Source organism: Lissotriton helveticus, chromosome 10 (assembly GCF_964261635.1).
Source record: "Lissotriton helveticus chromosome 10, aLisHel1.1, whole genome shotgun sequence".
NCBI classification, from domain to species: domain Eukaryota; kingdom Metazoa; phylum Chordata; class Amphibia; order Caudata; family Salamandridae; genus Lissotriton; species Lissotriton helveticus.
Genome location: NC_136071.1, coordinates 780,540,893 through 780,564,132, shown reverse-complemented (window position 1 = coordinate 780,564,132; position 23,240 = coordinate 780,540,893). Strand labels below are relative to the sequence as shown.

Here is a 23,240-nt window from a genome sequence, read left to right as displayed (position 1 = left end):
TTAGAGGTGCCCCTATAGAAGGAGCGACGAAAGGAACCTCTACATGGATTTGGCCGTTTCTGTGTCCTTTTTCATCTTTTCTAAAGATGTGTCCACAGTAAGTCCAAACTAGTGTTCCTGATCCAAGGGTTGACTGAGTATGGTAGAGTGTACCTCCTGTTTAAAACCAGATATGCATAACCATGCATGTCTGCGCAGTAATACACTGTATTAATTGGGAGAGATGCTGTATCTGCTGCATCCGGGCTCATTTAATCGAGGTATTTGGAATTAATTTTCCCTCTTGTATAAGTTTGTTTGCCTTTGTCTTATATTAGTCCGGAAGATGCTGCATGAGCTTTTCAAACTCATCGTTGTGAGCCCCGTCATACCTTGCTAGTAAGGCTTGTGAGTTGGCGATACGCCAGAAGTTTGCCACCTGGGACGCAACTCTTACCTGATGCGTCCAGTAGTTTAGACTCTGTCTGGCGGAGGTGCATCACCTGTGGTTTGGGAATTTGCCCATTTATGGGCATTCGCCACTACCAATGAGTCCAGAGGAAGTTGACCTTTAATGTAAACTGGATCACTTGGAGATGGTATGTATTTTTTCTCAATTCTAGGATTGAGTACCCTAGCTCTGAAAGGGTCTTTAAAATCCTCAGGGACTTGTTTAATCATCCCTTTGAGCATAGGGAGAGTGTTAGTTGTTTTTTGAGGCTGTGAGAATGTCTCTAATAAAAAAATACTCTTCCATGGGGTCTGAATGGAGTTGAACCCATGTTATTGTGCAGCTCTATTTATTAGTTGCGCAAACCCTACATTGTCATCTTGGAGAGGTATAAATCTGGCTCAGGTACATCTGGGACATTATAATCTTCCCAAGAGTCATGAGATGGAATACTGTGGGTGTCATCATCAGTATCTGTATCAGGATGCGGTGAGTCTATGTCTTCACCCCCAGCCCCTAAATCCTCATCATCATCTTGTGTTGCAGGTGATAGAGGAGGTATTGAAGAGAGCGCTGGATAAAGTATAATGGCTGGAAGGGTATCGCAGGTGTTTGAGATGTCCAATTGCCTCTTTTTTGGTGGTATAAAGGGGACTTGTCCGGTAATGGGGTCAATATGGAGTGTCTTTTGCTTAGGATCCAGTGGATCTGGATGGAAAAGTTCCTTGGATGCACTGTCTTTTTTTCGGTGCAGAGGACTTGGGCTCCAAGTGGTGTTTTGGTCCACCTTCCTTAGCTTTAGGAGGAGTTTTTGTGTCCATCTGCTTTGGTGGTGTTTCCAACTCCGAAGATTTTGGCTGTTTTTTCAGATCCGACGTTTTGGAAGGAATTTGCTTCGGAGCTGAAGATTCTGGTATCTTGGGTTTTGGTGCCGAAGAGTCTGGAGTCAACGGTACCTTGGGCTTATGTTTCGGTGCCGAAGACGGTTTTTCGACACCGTGATGGGGCTGGCTCGATCCCAACCTGCCTGAAGGCTTAGTGGGCTTCGGAGCCGGGCCCGGAGGCGGGGCTTCTGAAGCAGTATCACGGTGTCGACCCATACCCGAAGGTGAAGGGGTTACTGGAGCCTTGTGTTTTTCCGGGCCGGGGCATCGACGTAGGTACTCATGGTTCATTGACCTGAAGTAATCGACTGGTCTTCTGAATCCGGTTCGTCGGCTTCGGAGACGCTGGCTTGTTTATCTCCCGTTTCCGGTTCTGGATCGTCGGGGCCTGCCTCGAATATGTTGTCCGGCACCTAGACGGTTGATCTAGACATTTCGTGACATTGAGCCCAACAATCACGTATGGTCTTCTTGGACCTGAAAGTATCACAAGCCTTGCAGTGTCGACTCTCATGTTCTGGAGAGACACAAATGTTGCAGACCTCGTGGAGATCTGTGTGTGGGAATTTAGTCCCAAACTTACCTTTTAAATGGAGTCCTTTCCATATGCTGGTTGATGGCGCCGATCGGCCTAACGCCCCATATTGACGACCAGACTCGAAAATATCTTTAGAAACTGGATACGCATCGAGTGATTGCGATCGAAACAATACCGTGGAGCGGTGTGAGCTTTACGTGTTGAAGTGGAATCAAACAACACCGACCCGGATGCGGAAAAAAACAATCTGGAGATGGAGTTGATGCCCATGCGCACTACTAACCAAAGGAGGAGTCACCTATCTCGTGACTACAAAGACTTCTACAATAACAGTGCAAACATCCGAGCCCAACACCAGATGGCGATCTATGCAAAAGTATGCAATCTACAGCTCATATGCCTCGAACATAACTGTTTAGATTTGCAGATGCCGATGGTTCTGCCTAAGTAATAATGCAGAGATCTCAAAATAAAATGTTCATGTAAGATTGTTTCTGCTGGAGAAGACGCTATCAGGAGGAAGCCTTTTTCTCTGAAAATCAAAAAATTACTTTAGAAAAAAGGACTAATTCAATGGGGCACTGTGTTAAATAAAACACTTTGTAAGGTTCCTCAGACAAGAAACTTTTAGCTCAACTCTCGTGACTGAAATGATCATCATTAAGAAGGAAAGGCAACTTTCTAAGTCTGTTATCAACCAATCAGGATTTGTATAGCGTGGCTAATCACCTGTGAGGGTCTCCATGCGCCGGAAGTGCTGCTGTAGGGGGTTCAGTTTAATAACCAGGTCTGGAGTCTGAATTCTAGCAGGAAGGATGCGGTCCTAAGGTGAAGAGGGGTGTCGCTCCAGGATTTTGCTGTGAGGGAGCAGGAGGAGAGTCCTCCACTGTTGCTGCGGCAGATGTGGGCAAGGCAGAGGGAGGTGGAGCGCCGGTCTCCGCGGGGGAAGAGGGGGTGTTCAATTAGTGGTTGATGTAGGCTGGTACAAGGTTGTGCAGTGCCTTGGAGGTGTGGATTAGCATCTTGAACTGGCATCTCTTCTGAATGGTTAGCCAGTAGGGGGGTGATGTGGATTCATTTCTGGAGGTCTAGAATGAGTCTGGACACAGAGTTCTGTATAGTTTGCACTCTCATGGGGAGGTGAGAGGCAATTCCTATGTAGAGTGACTTTCCGTAGTCCAGATGGCTAGTGACAAGGGCGTGTGTGATGGTCCGCCTGGTGTCGATGGGAAGCTACAGTAGATCTAGCGGAGAGTGAGGAAGCAGACGGATGAAACTGTATTAATCTGCCTTTTCATGGTGAGCTTACGGTCCAGGATGATGGCAAGGTTACCAGGACTACCAGTTGAGTAGAATGGATAGGAATGACAAGAGGTGCAGAGAATTAGCCATTGCATTTAGAGCCAACATCAAACTTACTATAATTGATATTCTTAGTGCAGATTGGGCAGAAACTTGTATCTTTAAAATTAACAGCTTATCTAAGGGATCCTGGATGGGAGATATACTCTACTGCCCCCCAGGCAGTAAAGCCCTCTTCTCTAGTCGTCTCAAGGAGAGAATAGCCCCACTCTGACTGATGACAATTTCTTGTTGCTGGGAGATTTTAGTTATCATATTGATCTCTCCAATGACCCACACTCAATCGATCTCATCTCCAGCCTAAGCACTGTAAGGCTCAAACAAACAGTGAATGGTCCCACCCACACAGCTGGACACACCCTAGATCTTTTATTTACAAATTCTCCCAATGTAAAGGTTGACCCACTTCTGCCTGTTCTCTGGTCCGACCATCACCTGTTGAAATTCAATATACCGACCACATCTACCTGCCAAAAAGATTCTGTAACAGAACCAATATGGCGTAGGCCCTGGAACAAGATTAATCTGGAATCTTTTTCTTCATATTTTATCACTCCCCCGCTGTCTAACTCTAACCACCCTAACGATGCAGCCAATCTGCCCATAAGTTGCTATCTGTCAGGTCCTTGATAAAATTGCCCCAAAGAAAAGTTAAACGCTTTCACAAATCTTCACCCTGGTTCACTCCTGATTTAAAAATAGACAAATTAGCGGCCAGAAAGGCCGAACTTAAATGGAGACACTCAAAAAGCCTCACTGATCGAAATGATTATAAACATAGGCGTTATCTAGTCCACATTGCCGTGGCAAAATGTTTTACCCGGGGGAAAGAATAAATAAAGCTTCCAATTCCCATAAAGAATTGTTTAAGATTCTGAAAGAATTTACTAATCCTGCTTCTATGCAGCCCCCACAATCAGCTTCACAAGAGTGAGTTGACTATCTACTTTTTTTGCCGACAAAATTGACAGTATCTACAGCCAGTTTCCTCACACTACCGTTCAATTGCCAATTCAGATATTAGATGACAATTGTCCCTTGATGGCTTCTACCCTTAACGGATTTTCTCAATTCTCGCTAGAAGAATTCACCCTGGCATATAAAAGGGTGACATCAGGTTCTCCCACTGACACAGTTTCCTCCCAGGTTCTATCAAAAATCAGTCTAGCTATTATACCTAGCCTAACCAGACTTTTTAACCTCTCATTACAACATTCCTCGGTACCCACTAGGTGGAAGGAGGCTATAGTTCGAACCATCCTAAAGAAACCCACCACAGATCCTGAACTGCCAAACAATTATCGACCAATTTCCCTTCTTCCCCTGTTCGGTAAAATCCTGGAGTCACTGATAAACGGCCAATTAATCAAACACCTGGAAAATAATAAAGTGCTAGATCCTTCTCAGTCAGGATTTTTAGCCTTCCATAGTACCGAAACGGCCCTACTAGAAGTGGTGGATAGCATCCAACTCGCTTTGGACAATCGAAAATCCGCCATCTTGGTCCTTTTAGATCTGTCGGCCGCCTTCAACACCATCTCCCACTCCATCCTTCTGGAGCAACTGAGAGAGGCGAGTGTCGGAGGCCCCGCACTGGCTTGTTCAGGTGTTACCTGAGTGATCAAAATTCCAGAGTTCAAATCTGTGCTTTTACATCCAATAGCCAATCCATCAACAAGGGGGGGGTCCCCCAGGGAATTATTTTGAGCCATACACTCTTCAATTTCTATGTATCCCCTCTGCCTAAAGTTATCAAGGATCACGGCTTCGACACACTAACTTATGCCGATGATACGCAGTTTTTAATTACTCTTGGACCTGACGCTGCTGATACTAAACATAGATTTGGGCAATGCATGCTGGGCATAAACAACTGGATGTCAACTAACAACCTCCAGCTAAATGCAAATAAAACAGAAACTGTCCTTTTTGGCAATGCCCAGGTGTTATGGACAAACGATTGGTGGCTCTCCACCTTGGGTACTTGCCACCTTCCGAAGGTAACAGCTTGAAACCTTATCGTAATGATTGACAATCAACTTTCAATGTGTGACCATGTTAATCATGTAGCGTGTACCTGCTACGGGCTAATGCATGCCCTCTGCAAGATCTTTAAATGGGTCCCACTACCCTCCCGTATGCCATTGATACAGGGCTTAATCATCAGCCGTCTGGATTATGGGAACGCCCTATTCACGTCCATAAATTAAGAACTTCTAAAAAAGCTCCAGGTTTTGCAGAATACAGCAGCTAGATTGGTTTTAAACCTTCCCCCTTGCTCCCCTTCTGCACCCAGCCTGAAGGCAATCCACTGCCACTTTACCTTCGTATTGCGACTTACCACAATAAGTTCCGTAGGTCCCTCAAGACTTGGCTAATTTAAATCTACTTTCTCTTTCTAGTCATCTTTCTAGTCTGTTCCGGAGTCTCGGCAAAGCTCTATGAGACCCTAGGGTGATATATGCGCTCAACAAAAACCAGTACATAGACATAGACATAGGTTACATACGTGGTTGGTCAGGGTGGGTGCACGTGTTTGCTCGAGAGGCCACCAAGTGCGCTCCATGGGGAGGTGTTCCGAAAGATCAGCACTTCTGCTTTGAGTTTTAGGCAGTTGGCTCATCCAGTCGGCAATGCTCGTCATGCACTTGAGGAAGTTGGTCAGAGTAGTGGTCATCTGACTATGAAAGGATGAGCTGGTTATCGTCGCAATAGGATTTGCTAATCAGTCCGTGAGCTCGGAGGACGTTGGCCAAGGGAGTCATGTAGGTGTTGGGCAGGGCTAAGGAAGTAACCTAGTAACCTTGATGGATGCCGCAGATGGTGTTCTTGGGTTCTGAGGCGAAGGGAGGCTGCCGGATTCCCTGGGTTCGTCCGGTGAGGAAGGAGGCGATCTACATGTGTGCATCTCCTTCGATTCCAATGTTGTGAGGTCTTATGATCCAGTTACAAAAAGTGGGCTCCTAATTTTCTTGATGGTGGATTTACAGATCCAGTGCAGTCTTTGGTTGCAATACTTTTTCAGTGAACCTACTAATTTGTACCAATGACGTTGAAAAAGTAGACAGTTCTGTTTTTCCCTTCTTTATTTTGTCATTGACTCATGGTGTCTTCTGCATTTGGTTTGAGTGTAGGTTAGATTTGAGTTGAATGGTTTTGTTGAATATTTTGCTAATCCGGTGGTACTGCCGCTTGACCATGGTTATTTATTCAGGATTTGAAACAGCATAAGGTGAGAATTGACTTCTTAAATACTAAGTCAAATCCACCGCTTGTCTATGGAGGAGGATGGTGCCTCTGTTATAGTAGGTTAAGATGGTATATCATGAGTGAAAGAGGAGATGGTGGTCCCTTCATCAAATGATTTCATTTCTTTTCATTGTGACCGTTTCAGAAAGGTTGCGCCCAGTCAAGTTGGAGGGAGGGGGAGAGAGAGTGAGAGAGTGAGAGATTGAGAGTGAGAGTAAGATTGAGAGTGTATATTATATCTTTGTCTATATATCTCTCTTCTGGGCTTCCCGATATGCTTTTAGAATTGAGCATTGTACTGTAAGATGGTTTCATGCCAATGCAAACTATTAATTGTTTTTCTTTTTTGTTTTCATATGAGTTTTTGAAACAAATATTGTTTTGTTGAACAATACGAAATAAAAGAAAATGTCTCACAATAGGTTTTGAATTTTTTAATGAGTTTTGTTTACCCTCTAAATCAAAAAAAATTTTAAGGAATCTATTTGAAGGCATTTACTGTTTATGAAAATTACTAGTGTCCATGAATTGAAAATAATATTTCATTAAGACTGATCTAGAGTATAATAACCTGTGTTAATCAGCGTTGCAGAAAACAAGTCTAAATATACACAGTTCTTAGAATTAAAAGGTACATCATTTTTATTCTGCGTTCCCCAGTAATGTTTTAAAACCTATTTTTCGTTTCAGGTTTACTCTTGTTCTCATACAGTAAGGTCTCATAAGCACCTCTTTCCATTATATAAGAGCTGAGCAGATCAACTCGATATATATTATCTTTGTGTATTATTAGGAACTCCATGTCCTTAGAAAACAGTGCATCTGATGCAAGCAAGAATATGCATAAATAATGTTAAAAAACATTTCACGACAAAGATGCGATCATCTCTGAAATACATTTAAATGTGTACAACATTTTTTTCCAGCTGCAAAGACCAGCTGGGAACAACTCCACCTCAGCAGTCAACAGTTGAAAAGTGACCAGTTTAGCTTTGCAGCAAGTTTTTCACTGTACTGCTAATGCTAGATCCTTTCACTGTACTGATAATGCTAGATGTAAAATAGAAGCAATATATTTCGTTAACTTTACAGATTAAGTGGCGAGAGTGACAACCCCATAATTTCCATGCCAATATTTTCTGTCTTGTGCTTTCCCTTTGAGCTGTATAAAAGAAATGGCTACAAGTATGAGACCAAGAACAATAAGAGAAAACACAGTGGAGCCTTAATTAAGGAATGTAATTATGACTAAGTACTATTTAGGATACAAAAGTCAGAAGCAAGACATCTGTCCAATAGGGGATGCAAGGAACAGGCAGAAAGAAGCATTTGCAATGCAATAGGTCTCGCATTAGGAAAGTTTGAGGTATTGGTATTGTAAATGACAAATTTTTTATTTATGTTTTGGTTTTGAAAATCGCGAAATTAATAGCTTTGTCATTTACAACTCCACTAGTTTTAACTTTCGCAAACGTGACACCTATAGCATTTGTAATGCAATATGTGTTGTATTTACATGACTTAGATGTATTAATATTACAAATAACAATGGCTTTTATTTTTTGTAATACTTAAATAAAAGTTATTGTAATTTATAATGGCAATAGCTTAAACTTTTGTAAATAACTTTTGGGAAGATTATGTTCAGTGTATTTTATTGTGATGAAAATCCAAGAACAGAAGTGAAATATTAACATATTTTTGTGACATTTGTAATAAAGCTTGAAACATTGAGAGAACATATTAGAACCAGTTGTTGTTGAATGGTTGCACAGAGTGATGCTGTGGCGTTCAGTGATGCTGTGGCGTTCAGTGATGCTGTGGCCTTCAGTGATGCTGAGTGATGCTGTGGCCTTCAGTGATGCTGAGTGATGCTGTGGCCTTCAGTGATGCTGAGTGATGCTGTGGCCTTCAGTGATGCTGAGTGATGCTGTGGCCTTCAGTGATGCTGAGTGATGCTGTGGCCTTCAGTGATGCTGAGTGATGCTGTGGCCTTCAGTGATGCTGTGGCCTTCAGTGATGCCGAGTGATGCTGTGGCCTTCAGTGATGCCGAGTGATGCTGTGGCCTTCAGTGATGCCGAGTGATGCTGTGGCCTTCAGTGATGCCGAGTGATGCTGTGGCCTTCAGTGATGCCGAGTGATGCTGTGGCCTTCAGTGATGCCGAGTGATGCTGTGGCCTTCAGTGATGCAGAGTGGTGCTGTGGCCTTCAGTGATGCAGAGTGGTGCTGTGGCCTTCAGTGATGCAGAGTGGTGCTGTGGCCTTCAGTGGTGCTGTGGCGTTGAGTGGTGCTGAGGGATGCTGTGGCGCTGAGGGATGCTGTGGCGCTGAGGGATGCTGTGGCGCTGAGGGATGCTGTGGCGCTGAGGGATGCTGTGGCGCTGAGGGATGCTGTGGCGCTGAGGGATGCTGTGGCGCTGAGGGATGCTGTGGCGCTGAGGGATGCTGTGGCGCTGAGGGATGCTGTGGCGCTGAGGGATGCTGTGGCGCTGAGAGATTCTGTGGCGCTGAGAGATTCTGCGGCGCTGAGGGGTGGAGTTGGAGGGTGGAGTTGGAGGGTGGAGTTGGAGGGTGGAGTTGGAGGGTGGAGTTGGAGGGTGGAGTTGGCGGGAGGGTAGAGTGGCGGGCGGGTAGAGTGGCGGGCGGGTAGAGTGGCGGGCGGGTAGAGTGGCGGGCGGGTAGAGTGGCGGGCGGGTAGAGTGGCGGGCGGGTAGAGTGGCGGGCGGGTAGAGTGGCGGGCGGGTAGAGTGGCGGGCGGGTAGAGTGGCGGGCGGGTAGAGTGGCGGGCGGGTAGAGTGGCGGGCGGGTAGAGTGGCGGGGGGTAGAGTGGCGGGGGGTAGAGTGGCGGGGGGGTAGAGTGGTGGGGGGGTAGAGTGGTGGGGGGGTAGAGTGGTGGGGGGTAGAGTGGTGGGCACTAGAGTGGTGGGCACTAGAGTGGTGGGCACTAGAGTGGTGGGCACTAGAGTGGTGGGCACTAGAGTGGTGGGCGCTAGAGTGTGGGTGCTAGGGTGGTGGATAGGGTGGTGGCGCATACAGTAGTGGCGCATAGAGTGGTAGAGTGTTGATGGAGAGAGTGGTAGAGTGGTGGCGGTAGAAGGCTGTACTGTGTGCACTATAACCAAAACGAATAGGTTAAGGAGGCTGTGTGGGGGGGCTACTGTTATGCTAGTTATTTACAGAGCTCTGCCTGGTGAGGAGTGAGGACCCCCCTGTTTACTGTCTTCAGCTTTGGGACGGAGGAGAAGGGCAGACGTATGTGAAAGGAAGCTGGGGAGATTGCATGAAGAGAGAGTTAGGTGGGGTAAGAGGGCATAGAGAGGGTTAGGGGGTGAAGAAATGGTGGGTGAGGAGATGGTGGGTGAGGAGATGGTAGAACTGAGAAGGGAGAACACGGAATGAGCAGCAAGGTGAGACACGGATACAACCATTGTGGTGAGAAAGAAAACAAGTATGTTCTATGACAAGACTCCCACTTTCAGGAAATCCCCGTTGTGCTAGGGAATACGATGTAGAGATGAGAAATGCAGATAAAACCCCAACGAGCCATGTGTGACAGCAAGGCATTGATACACGATGTTGAACACTGTCCTTTGTTGGCCTCAGCCCAGTTGTGTGTTTGTTTCAAGTGTCTGCTTTCCACCTCCTGTCAACGGCTGGCACAGAATGATTGTGTGGGGGAGGGGGGGGGCAGTATTTGAAGGGGAAGACATGAGGGGGGAGTGAAATGAAGCAGTAAGAGGAGCGAGAAAAATACGGGAATTTTAAAAGCAGCCATAGCAAAGCTGCAAATGAGTTTGCTGGCAACATTCGCAGATCGACATGAACAAACAGTGTGGGGTGGGGAAACTAAACGCACAAAGTGCTTGAAGTAAATAAAATGAATCAGGTGCCACTAAGCATACATTAAAAGACCATTGTTTGAAACGTGGTTACCCCCAAAAACAAACATGTGCATAAATTGCAGCATCCGAAGTACTTGATTACACTGAAGCGCAAGCTAAATGAGACTGACCTGCAGCATGTAGGGGGCCGGCTCAGGCGTGTTTGGTGAAAAGTGCTCGTAATGAAATAAAATAAATACATCGCATGAATGCATTTTGCAATGAAAGCGTGTTCAGCCACAAAGAAACATCCAGCCGTGGGTGCGAGCAGCACTGCACTGCAGAGCTGCGGACGGACTGAGAACCATGATTCTGGGCAAATCGCTTAATCTCCCGTGCCTATTGGCCTCAGCCCAGTTGTGTGTTTGTTTCAAGTGTCTGCTTTCCACCTCATGTCAACGGCTGGCACAGAATAATGGGGGGGGGGGAGGGGGGGGGAGTATTTGAAGGTAAAGACATGAGGGGGGAGCGAAATGAAGCAGTAAGAGGAGCGAGAAAAATACGGGAATTTTAAAAGCAGCCATAGGAAAGCTGCGAATGAGTTTGCTGGCAACATTCTCAGATCGACATGAACAAACAGGGTGGGGTTGGGAAACTAAACGCACAAAGTGCTTGAAGTAAATAAAATGAATCAGATGCCGCTAAGCATACATTAAAAGACCATTGTTTGAAACGTGGTTAGAGCCCGGTGGGGGGGCGGGGGAGCCAGCGAGTGGGAGGGAGGGAGGGAAGGAGCGGATGGGGTGTGAGTGAGGGGGAGCAGAAGCCTTTGATGTGGTGTGCGAGGCCAAGCGCGCGCTGAAGAAGCGTCACGCTTGAAAAGTTAACATGCATTAAGCCTTTGATATGGTGTGCTAGGCCAAGTGCGCGCTGAAGAAGCGTCAAGCATGAAAAGTTAACATGCATTAAGCCTTTGATGTGGTGTGCGAGGCCAAGCGCGTGCTGGAGAAGCGTCACGCTTGAAAAGTTAACATGCATTAAGCCTTTGATATGGTGTGCTAGGCCAAGCGCGCGCTGAAGAAGCGTCAAGCATGAAAAGTTAACATGCATTGTAGGAAATCCGGCTTGTTCAAGAGACTTTGGTTCAACACAACAGTTTTCGAGTAATAAATTACTCAACCTAAAAAGTGAAGGCCAATACCACCATGCTAACTGCTGTTGGACAATGGCAGAAATTAATTGATTACTATCAAAAGTATTTCTCATCAACTATAACACTTCCTCATACTATTGAGTAGCTTGATGCATTTTCCACGGACTGCTTAGCAGGCAAGCATTTCCTGTTCTACCAGCAATTCTGATTTTGCAATGCTAATATGGAAATCATGGATAATTACATACCTTAATATGGAATTCCAAGTTTTCATCCATAGAATAAATATAATTAAAAATATCTTGCACTATCCTTGGAATAATTCCCATTCCGTCTGGATCATGGAGTATTCCCTATTTTAAACAAAAAAGAATGCAGATTAGTCAGCATGATCAAAACCAAACTGAAGTGCAATGACATTCCGCCATCAAGGTTTTCATCTTGGTATGTACTAAGTGTAAATAGATCACAGCAATGTAAAAGGTTACTTTTCCCATGTAAGAAATGGCATATGCATGTTTATTTCATTATCACACTATTGGTAACCCAATTCTCTTTCACACTCCATTTTGGAAAGCCAAAATCTTTTCTGTTTCTAGTGGGCTATTGAGACTACAGTTTCATGTCACTCCCTCCGATAGCACACGCCAATCAAAGTTTTGGCTCAGTTTTTAAGGCACTCCGCCTAAGATTTAAACTGATATATACTGCCTGTTGCACATTCCTGAGCATACATAGAGCCTGTGTAGATCAGCTGTACCACACATGGTCAAGCAACAATACCTAACCCAACTGTGTTGCTGTTTTTTTTACAGAGGATACTCAGGATAAAGAAATACTTGTGTGTGTGTATAAGTTTGCCTTTATTATTACACTACCTAAATTTTTCATTCTCTTGCTTTTGTGTCACACTCTCCCCCTGCCTTCTCCATATGAGAGGAGAGGAGTTTCAAAGCATGTTTTTTCAACTCGAGTTCTTGACAACACGGTCTCAAACAGTGCAAGTAGTACATAAGGTTAAAGACATAGTTATAGGGGGGGGCGTTAGAGAGCCCACGGCAACTTGGCCGCACTATAGTGCAGCTCGGCCGGCCGTGAGCCAATAACGCTTAATAATCCTGCCATTACACCAGTAAAAGTGATAATTTGTGGGCATATCTGCGTGAGTCACAAGAGCACTGGAGGACCTCAAATGGACTCACCGGTGTGGCTGGATAGTAGAGATGCAGCGGACCGGCCCAGAGGTGCTGGTGAAAATGGCGGCCTCTCTGTAAGGTTCGCGCCAACATCGGGACGGAGGCACAGGTCCACCAGAGGAGACCAGAGCGGACCCATTACTGCCTACCCCGCAGCGGTTGCCCCGAAACAACGGACCCTAGGCTGCGGTGTGTTGCGGACATCAGTATTGCAGTTTTGTGGTCCCACGGAGCGGTGAAAGACTGTGCTGGCGAGTGCGAGGCTGCGCTACGGGGAGTCAACAGCACTGCCTGGCTGCTGAGTGCAGGTGGTCCCTGCCCGCGCTTGTGAACTGGGCCACTGTCTTTGGCCTTGACGTGCGAGGGGCGCAGTGACGGCAGGTGGGAGAGCAGCTAAGTACCTGCCTTCTGCAATAAGCGGCCGCATTAGCATTATCCGGAGAGGACGTCTGCTGCCGGACCTGCACTCCCGCGGCTAGCACCTGGGCCCTATACCTGCAGGGCGAGTGAGGCCTAACAGCATGGTGAGTGCGTGAGGGTCGGTGCAGGAGAGACACCCTGCACGAATGCTGGCACGGCTGCTGACCCTATCCCTGGTGTGAGATCTACACAACACATGGTGGCTGAGGCGCGGGAGTGTGAGGTGCTGCAGGCGCACCGCACTGGAATACTTTGGTGGAGACGCGCGCGGTGGGCCTGTCGAGTTGGGGGGCCTGACCATGCCAGCATGGCCTTTCCCGTAGCTGGCTGCACTTACCTTCCACAGTTTGGGCCCATACTCTGACAAGCAGCGGCTGAAGGAGAACTTTGTCACTGTTTACATATTATACGGTCAAGCGCAGTTTATCACGAGCCTCTGATGGGGTGCGCTGCTGATGGGATTTGCATAGTAGCACGTGATGCGAAGTCGCAGTGCCGGGAGATATTCATGGAGTGTGCTCGCTGGTTTGTATAGCCTGTGACGTGGAGTGGAGGAGCTTCTTACCTGAAGGCCTGGTCCCCAAATCATTTGCCTACCCCCAAGAGGTCTTGTCTTGCCCACCCACAAGCCCGGATGGGAAGCCAGACAGGGCGCAGCCAAAGCTGTCCTTTGAAACTTAAAAAGTTACCCGTGCCACCAGTGACACAGCATCCAATATGGAAGAACAGGGCACGAGTCTAGATGCACTTGCAGCCACGCTCGCTGCAATGCAGCAGAGTCTGACCACCAGAGACGGAAAATAGACATCAATCTCTGCGTCAACCATATATCCACCAAACTAGACCAGCAGGCAACTCGGATCACGGACGTGGAAACCCGCGTATCCACGACAGAAGATGCGGAGCATAAACTACAGACCAAAAGCCTTAACATGGAGAAAGTCATGGCTGTCATTCAGGCCAAGAACGAGGATGAGGAGCTTGAGGCGCGCTCCAGACGGAACAATGTCTGCATTACAGGAGTGCCGGAGTCGACTAACACTGGGCGCATGGAGCAATATGTGGAAAACCTTCTGAAAGAAATCTTTGGGCCGGCAGAACTGCCTAATATGCTTATAGTAGAGAGAGCGCACCGTTCGCTTGCGCCACGTCCCCCGCCGGGGTCACCACCAAGACAGATTGTGGCCAGGCTTCTCAATTATAGAGACCGTGATGCGATTCTCAGGTTGGCGAGAGAGAAGGGCACAATTAACCATCAGGCTAATACAATACAATTCTTTCCGGATTTCACGGTGGCAGTGCAAATGGCGCGACGGGAGTATCAGCAGGTAAAGTCCTGCTTGCAAAAGGCTAACGCAAAATACGCAATGCTCTACCAAGCCAGTCTTAAGATAATGTATAAAGGCAAGGACAAGATCTTCACCACTCCGAAGGCAGCCATGACTTACGCCAAATCCCTAACACGACGCGATGGACAGAGCCCCCAGCCGAAGAGGAAGACTGAAGATATCACCTTCAGAGCACAGCACCGAGTGGCAGAAAATGACACACCTCTGTTGTCATATGTACTGTAAAAAACACTCCTTTGTCTGTCAGATGAGAGCCCTAAAGGGGATCAACGCAGTTATGGCGTAAAACTGACTGCAGACCTCACGGTCCTCCCCGGTACTAACAGGGGAGCATGTTGGGTCTCAGGCGCACCCCCGTGATGGGTAAGCACCAAACTGTTGTTCATGAAGTTGTACGTTCTTTTCAGAGTGCAGTAAGCACTCATCGAAGTGTTCAGGTTTCAAATAATTTGGGTTCATTCTCCGGCATGGTTGGGATGCGGGAGTTTGGGGGAGATTTGACAGGATTGTCAGTATATGTTTTCTCATTTATGGAACCATGTCATGATGCAACAGTATGGTGATAGCGGCTATTTTACTATTATTCACACTTAAATGTAACACACTGATATGCAGGAACAGGCTGGTAATGGATTGCTAAGATGTTTGACTTTGAATGTCCGGGGGTTAAATAATCCTAGGAAAGTGCGTCAGGTGATGGCCTATCTCAACAGGCATCACATAGAGATAGCGACGTTACAGGAAACGCACCTCACTATTCACACCGACAAGGCACTGGACAGAGGCTGGGCGTAACTGACAGTGGCATCCTCCTACTCATCATATTCATGGGGGTCATCACGCTGGTAAAAAAAGGACTGCAATTCCACTTAGATCAAGTAATGAGAGATGACCAAGGTCGTTGGGTGATCATAACGGGTATACTCCGAGGCACACGGGTGGGTCTGATAAACTCCTATGGGCCAAATATAGATGACTCCAACTTCTTCACAGAACTACGTAATCGACTTAGGGACCTGCATTGCAATGACCTTACATGGGGGGGTGACCCCAACCTCACACTAGACGCAGAACTAGATAGGTCGAGCGACGCAGCAGAGTATCATAGACAAGCTGCCAGGGAGATGCGGGCATGCATGGACGAACTAGACTTAGTTGATGTATGGAGGCTGCGACATTCAAACACCAGAGAGGGCACCTACACTTCTACTGCGCACGCCAGTTGGTCCAGGCTGGACTACTGGCTGGTCACCACCTGTGTTCATGGTTGGGTGGTGGACGTTCAGCATCTCCCCATGATACTATCCAATCACAAGCCTGTGTTACTTACAGTGGACATACCCACATATACGCCACCACAATTTTGTTGGCGATTTAACGCGCATTCTCTGCTAGACCCTATTTTCAGTGACACTATACGGGGGCGATAGAGGAATACTTCTGGCTGAATGTGGGGTCGGTTGAGGACTCTGGTTGGTTTGGGAAGCATGTGTAACAACAACAAGAGAGTTAGGGCTCAAAGGACACTCCTATACCCCAATCGAAATATAATTTACAACAAAGGAATGACTAGAAAAGTAAAAAACTCAAAAATATTTTAATTTTTTAAGTGAAGTGAAGTGTGAAAAAAATATAACAATTATTTTATATATTACCCTCACTCACCCAACTATTGGGTGACATGCTTCATCATTGGGTAGTTTTCACCAGGCAGGTAAAAGACCTATCTGGTGTGCTACGACACCTGCATCTGCAGTGGAGCTGGATTCAGTAAAAACAGTGAATAAAGTGAAAAAGTGATAAAGGTAAAAGGTGCGAACGCTGATCCAAACCAAACTTTGACCGTTCGGGCAGTGGTTGTGATCATTCTAGGTCATACACGGGGAGCCATCGGAGCGCTGTTCCCTCCAATGTGAAGGAAACCCCCACCACTTGGGCCCATGATGTGAAAACAATCTCCGTTTCATATCCACATGACCTGGAAATCCCAGGTTTAGTCGGTATTAAGAACCGTGAGTTTAAAAACACTTAAACGTTTACACTGAGGTTAGGGTGCACCTTAGAGAGTGCATACCGCCCAGTGTTTTTTCCTTTTTTGGTCCTGATGAAAGCTCGGCCGACTTGGCCTTAAGAGCAGAAACATGTCGACCCAGTGATTTGGATGATACCACTCAAACTTAAGGTCTACATTATCCATTCCACCCTTTTTTAACCAGATGCTCACGCCGATCTTTATTAAAGTTTGGTTTGGATCAGCGTTCGCACCTTTTACCTTTATCACTTTTTCACTTTATTCACTGTTTTTACTGAATCCAGCTCCACTGCAGATGCAGGTGTCGTAGCACACCAGATAGGTCTTTTACCTGCCTGGTGAAAACTACCCAATGATGAAGCATGTCACCCAATAGTTGGGTGAGTGAGGGTAATATATAAAATAATTGTTATATTTTTTTTCACACTTCACTTCACTTAAAAAAAATTAAAAAATGTGTGTTTTCTTTTCTAGTCACTCCTTTGTTGTTAATTATATGGTTTGGGAAGCATTCAAGTCCTACATACGTGGGATATGCATTAGTACCAGCGCGTGGTTACTGGGGGTTATCAACTCCAAATTACAGAACATAGAGGGGTCTATCAAGAAATTAGAGAACGAATATGCACGCACACAATGTAAGGAGGCCCTGGGGCACAAAGGAGCAAATCACTCTCTACAACGAATTTGCGGAGGACAAGATTAAATACGTGTCAAAGAGGCAGACAGCTAGGGCCTATCGGGAGGGAGGCAGATCAGGGCATACTCTGGCTCTGAAAACACAAACACGCAGTGTAACACATACAGTGACGCACATCACTGATGACCACAGTGAAACTCACTAAGCTAACAGAGGCCTCACTTCCACCTTTGCTGCGGCCTATGCTCGCATGTACACGTCGGCAGGCCCCACAGACAACAGCATTGACGACATACCTAGAGGACATAGCTTTGGTGAGGTTATCTGATGGCCAGAGGGAATATTTGGCACAACCATTGACAGATTTGGAGATCCAGGAAGCGATAAGTTCCCTGCCAAATGGTAAAGCGCCGGGCCCGACGGACTCACAAATGAATTCTGTAAGACATTTGCGGAGCCGCTAAGTCCACATCTTCTTGCTATGTATGCAGACGCCCATGAGAAGCAGACTCTCCCCCCCCCCCCCCCCCCCATCCTCAGGGAGGTGCTGATCATTACGCTTCTTAAGCCGGACAAGTCCCCAGACAGGTGGGACTCCTATCGCCCGCTGTCTTTAATAAACACTGATGCTAAAATACTAGCTAAGGTGATAGCCACCAGGCTGACGCCTTTAATGATAACCATAGAGATTCCAGAACAATCAGGTTTCATCCCGACCCGCTCAACCTCCCACAATATTCGTACCATTTTTGCACTACTAAACGTTTTAAATCTAGAGCTGGAGGCAGCTGCCGTCCTCCTTGACGCGGCCAAAGCCTTTGACACAGTGGAATGGGACTACTTATTTACCATAATGCGAAGAATGGGCATGCCTCCTATGTTCCTCCAATGGATACAGCTCATATACACAAACCCAGTAGCCAGAATTAGAGTGAATGGGCAGCTATCCAAGCTGGTTCAGATCAGATGCGGCACACGGCAAGGCTGCCCACTATCACCACTACTCTTCACTCTTGCACTGGAACCGCTTGCTTGCAAAAATGCGACAAAAATATGCGGATGCAGCACTTAGGTTTCACCAACGTCAGATAGGCATATATTTATACACAGACGATATGGTCCTTTATGCGCGAGAACCCCAGCACAACCTGTCGAGACTACTGAGAGAATACATCAGATTTCGGGGGTTCTCTGGACTCCAGATCAACTGGAACAAATCCACTATTGTACCCCTTACTGAGGGCACTCACGCCTGCGTGCTTTACTACCCATTGGAGTGGCAGTCCGAGCCAGTCAAATACTTGGGCATCTGGATCCACAGGGACCCTGAGGTAGTAATTCGATGGAATTACGGTAGGGCAATTGACACACTTGAGAGACAAGTGGGCCAAACTTCCATTATCACTGGCGGATTGACTAGCCATTATAAAAATGGTAGTACTGCCCAAGTTCATCTATCTATTCACCAACATCCCAATCACACTACTGAACCATTTTTTTTTAGAACACTGCAAACTCAAATTAACAGAATGGTGTGGGCGGGAAAGCAGGTGAGAATTAGCTGGGACACGTGGTCACTCCCTTACAATCAAGGTGGGTTTGGTGACCCGAACTTCAAACTATATTACCTATGTGCACAGGCACATTACGCCAGTTACTGGTACCATCCTGAGCCATACCTACCTCATCTAGCGGTCGAAGAGGGAGACGCCCACCCAATCCCTCTGCACCACATCTTGCCGTACAAACGGAAAGAGGTCCCGCGCACTGAAATAAATTCCGTGCAGGCCACCACTGAAGCCTGGAGATGACTGGGAGACAGGGCGAATAAGCTTCCTCTCTATGCCCCTGCCATGCCACTGGCTAATCACCCAGAGCTGTCGGCGACACAAGACTTGGGCAATATTGCCATGTTGCGAGAAGCAGGTATAAGCACAATGGGCGACCTATATGCTGAAGGGCAGTTCGTGGAACCATCTGAACTACACTATAAAACCAACCAAACGCTATTGTTCAAATTTAAATACCATAGACTGAAAGCGGTCGGCCCTCAAGGCCCTGTTGTCCAGTTTCCCAGCAGAGCCCGCGGTCCTTTCCCTGTTACAAATAATAATAGTGGACGCTTCTAGAAGACACCTGGTAGCCCGGCTGTATCACTCAATGCAGACAGAATGTGTGCGGACTGACATAAGAGCCCTTGAGAGATGGAATCAGACATTTAATACACCCATGACGCAGGAGGACTGGACGGCCTGCTGCAGCCTCAGACATGTTGACATCAAACGGCAACCTACACATAATACATCTAAAATACCTGTATCAGGCTTACCACACACCTCAGAAGCTCCTGCGTCAGGGTCTGAGGGAGGACGCTATGTGCCGTAGGTGCAGGATACTGAATGCAGATTTTGTTCACCTGGCATGGAGTTGTGTGAGGGTGTGGGACTATTGGGTGCAAGTAGTGAATGTCCTGCTGGAGATTACACAGTGTGACAGAGTGCTCTCTGCACGTGTGTCTCTTGGGTCTACTTCGGGGGGTCCCAACAGCGAAGAGGAAAATGATGGCAATTGTTCTGCTCATGGCAAAGCGTAGAGTATCACTGCACTGGGACATTAAGATCAGTCCAACGATCAAGAACCGGGTTACAGATCTGGTATATTGCAGAGACACTTTAAGACCTACGAAGAGGAACTACCCACCAGATCGAGGCCTTAAGACTTCTGGGCACCCTTCACAGCTTATCTCTTGGACCATACGGTCGATATGGCCCCGGAGCGTGTCCGGACTGAGGTCGCTTCTGATTAGATCTAATAACAGTCGCTTAGTTGATCTGAACTGCTGTGTATGTCATTTTGTCTCCTGTTCAGATAGTAGCCGCTATTCATTATATATAATGTATAGACTTGACTATGTATGCTAAACATGGTATTTTTTAAATCAATAAAATAATAAAATAAAAAAAAGACATAGATAAAAGGTATATAGCAGTATTAAAGTCTTATCTCTGGCCGAAAGTTTTTTCATGTACCACAGGCAGTAAAAGCATGATAAAAAAACAAATATATATATATATGTGACAATTTCACATCACCAAGTCTTCTGCACCTATCAGAGAGCCACTATCTACAGTTCTTGTAGGAACTAAAGTATGAAATGTAGGAAATAAATTTAAGACGAAAACTAATTAGTTTGGATAGTACGGCATAGACTGGACAAGATGGAGAAGGAAAATGTTACTTACTCAGTTAGCATCTGTGTGTGGCATGAAGTGCTGTAAATTCACATACATAAGTTCATAAGTCTCTGAAGTGTGCGAGTTGTTTTTCTTCAAAGACGTTTTTCGGGTCACAAGGTACTGTGACTCTTCCTCTTGCTGGTAATGCACATAGTCATCTACTCTTTTGTTAGATTGTTTTCCCACAGGGCGTGTGAGGATAGAACACGATGAAGGAGTAGTATAAGGCAATGTCCATGCTAATGAAATTGTTGTGAAGTAATTATAGTAACTGTAACAAACACAGGTGTGGAAGGTGGTCGCATGTGAATCTACAGCACTAAAAGCCACGAGCAGATGCATACACGTTAAGTAACATTTTCCGTTTGAGGCATTTGTGGCTGTAGATACACATTTCTTTATTAAGTTTTATATATCGCAAACTTGACCCAAGAGGGTACCAGAGCGCTTTACATTTAGGATCGTTGCGTTTAAAGTAACATCAGTTACTAGAGCATGGTAAGGTACAGTACACAAACAATGTTGCAAGAAATCGCAGGAGGGAGGGGAGGAAGGAGTAATAGCGGCGAAACTAGGAGGAACTGTGCCCAAAGTCCGGCTTGGTATGGGACGGTCAAGGGGGAAACCAGGGCCAATCTCCTCATAAGCTGTCTAGCAACTCCACCGGGCCTCAGCCATGTTGCTCAGGTCTCATCGTTCAGGAAAACCAGTTTTGAGTTTATTTGATTTGAGAAGTTAATAAAGCACTGGCTAGACCCGGCGGTATCAGAGCACTATATCAGAGGAAGATTGCGTTACAAGTTGCATCAGTTACAATAGATTAGTAAGGTACAGTTAAACAACAAGGTTGAGAGAATTTGTAGGAAAGGAGCCCTGGCAGGGAGACGAGGAATAACTGTGACCAATGTCCGGCTGGGTAGGTGACTTTCGAGGGGGAACCCAGGGCCAATCTCCTCATTAGCTGTCTAGCAACTCCACCGGGCATCAGCCATGTTGCTCAGGTCTCAGCGTTCGGTAACGCCCGTTCTGAATAGATACATAGGCTACAGCAAACATCTCCGCTCTAGCAATGCCTTTTTGGCTGTAGTCCCCAGAATCAAGAGGACTAGAGCTGGCGGTAGGATGTTCTCTTGCAATGCGGCTAAGCTGTGGAATACGCTCCCCCTTCAGCTCAGGGACAACCCCAATCTGTCCTCCTTTCGCAAGGAACTAAAGACTTTCCTCTTTAAAGCCTCCAATTAGCCCCTGAGTAGACTTCCTCGACGAGCGGCACCTTGGTCTTGCAGCGCTTGGACGCCCCAGGGCAGCAACCGCGCTATACAAGTCACCTTTTCATTTCATTTAATTTCACAGTAGCAGAGTCAAGTAGTGGAAGAGCATGTCCCCACTAAAGGATAGAAGTAAAAGGAGGTGAGGGAGGGAGCAAAAACAAATCAGAGAAGGAGCTGGGGCTGCCTTTTAGGCCGATGGGGGATGTGTTCAAGGTCTGGTCGGAGTTCGGTGGTAGGGAAAACTGTGGCAGCCATCTTGGGGTCAGGCAAGGGATTCAGACTCTACATCTGATTTGTATTGTCACTGTGCCAAGGTTTGCTGGGTTCCGTGTGGGGACAGGTTACGGTTGCGTCTGCATCAACTTTAAATGATTGCTTTGTCCCTTCACTTGCTGTAATTGGGCCCGTGAACTGTGGGAGCGTCACGACCGGGCGCCATCTTGGGGTCAGGAAACATGCTTCTCCTCGTCGTACCTCTATTACTTGGCCCCCCTTGCCGGATTCTCTCGCTCCGATCAGGTATTTTGTGCCTGTTTCAATGTGCCCGCTTCTTTGGCTATTATGAACGAATGCGGAGGGTGATGTAGCCGAAACAGTGGGCCCAACAGAGAAGGCCCCGGACAGGAGGATACTACTCTATGGGGGCCAGGTGATGGTGCCGTCAGCTCTCCGGGTCCTATCGAGGCTCTGTCCTCCTTAATCTTCTTTAAGGTGTGTCTCAGGAATTGGTACAAAACAGAGGCCACCTCCCACACTTTCTTTGCTGTACCAAGGCAGCCCTGCCTGCAGTCACATGCAGAGCAAGGACTTTAAAGCAGTCCTCCTCCATAAGCGGTGGTTAACCTGTGGGAGTTACAGTTGTTTGAAAAAGTGTCCGTAGGACTGCTTGTCCCACATTGGCCCGTTGACATGCCAATACATCTACTAATGAATGTTTTGCAAATGTATGAGGGGTAGAGCATGCAGCTGTTTTACTTATTTCAGCAATAAGTAAGATTCTTAGGAAGGCCATTGAAGCTCATTGTTCGGGCTTGCGCCTAGCGATGCAGTGCGCAGCACTGCTCACGCAGCAAGAGGCCTTTTGTCCAGGGTTCCGAAACGCACCCTGGAACTGTACACGCTCGTACGTGTGTTTTTACTTTTGTACCCTGCTATTGGCCTTTGCCTGCATGTTCGTTTTTAAAATAGCACACAATAGGCCAAAGGCAGGCACATTTCTCAGCCCATGGCCTATTGGGGTCTATTACGTGCATTCCTGCCATATGGTTTCAATAATCGTGCCCAGACACGGGCGGGATAATTGAAACCATATGGCTCGCTGTGTCGCACGTGTGCACCACTTGCGGCTTTGTATGTTTCCAAAAGCGATCGCTTTCAGTTTTGCGATCACTTTACTTGTTAATGGGATAATAGGATTACAAACCACAAAAATGCAAAGAAAAATCCTTGAGTGGATGTGCTGCTCACGCATAGAACAGGGAAATCTCTCTACTCTGGTATTGAGACTTTCGTAGGTCCAGCACTGAACACCAATTTACGACTGCAGCGCCCCTTGCTCAAGGTTCAGAACACACCACTGGGTCCCCCAACACACCTCCCTCCCCAGCCTCGCCTCACCAAGCCACAGCAAGGGAAGAGTATCAAACAGGACCAGCGCC

At 46.7% G+C, this 23,240-nt stretch overlaps 1 protein-coding gene across 2 annotated transcripts in view; it reads right to left on the bottom strand.

The window, feature by feature from the left end:
* KIF5B (kinesin family member 5B) overlaps positions 1 to 23,240 on the bottom strand; it is a 795,256-nt gene that overhangs the window by 588,302 nt on the left and 183,714 nt on the right. For both annotated transcript variants that reach the window (XM_078663342.1, XM_078663343.1), the window contains exon 4: positions 11,687 to 11,791. In XM_078663342.1, coding sequence (XP_078519468.1) covers positions 11,687 to 11,791 — 105 coding nt within the window. The remainder of the gene's footprint in view (positions 1 to 11,686; positions 11,792 to 23,240) is intronic.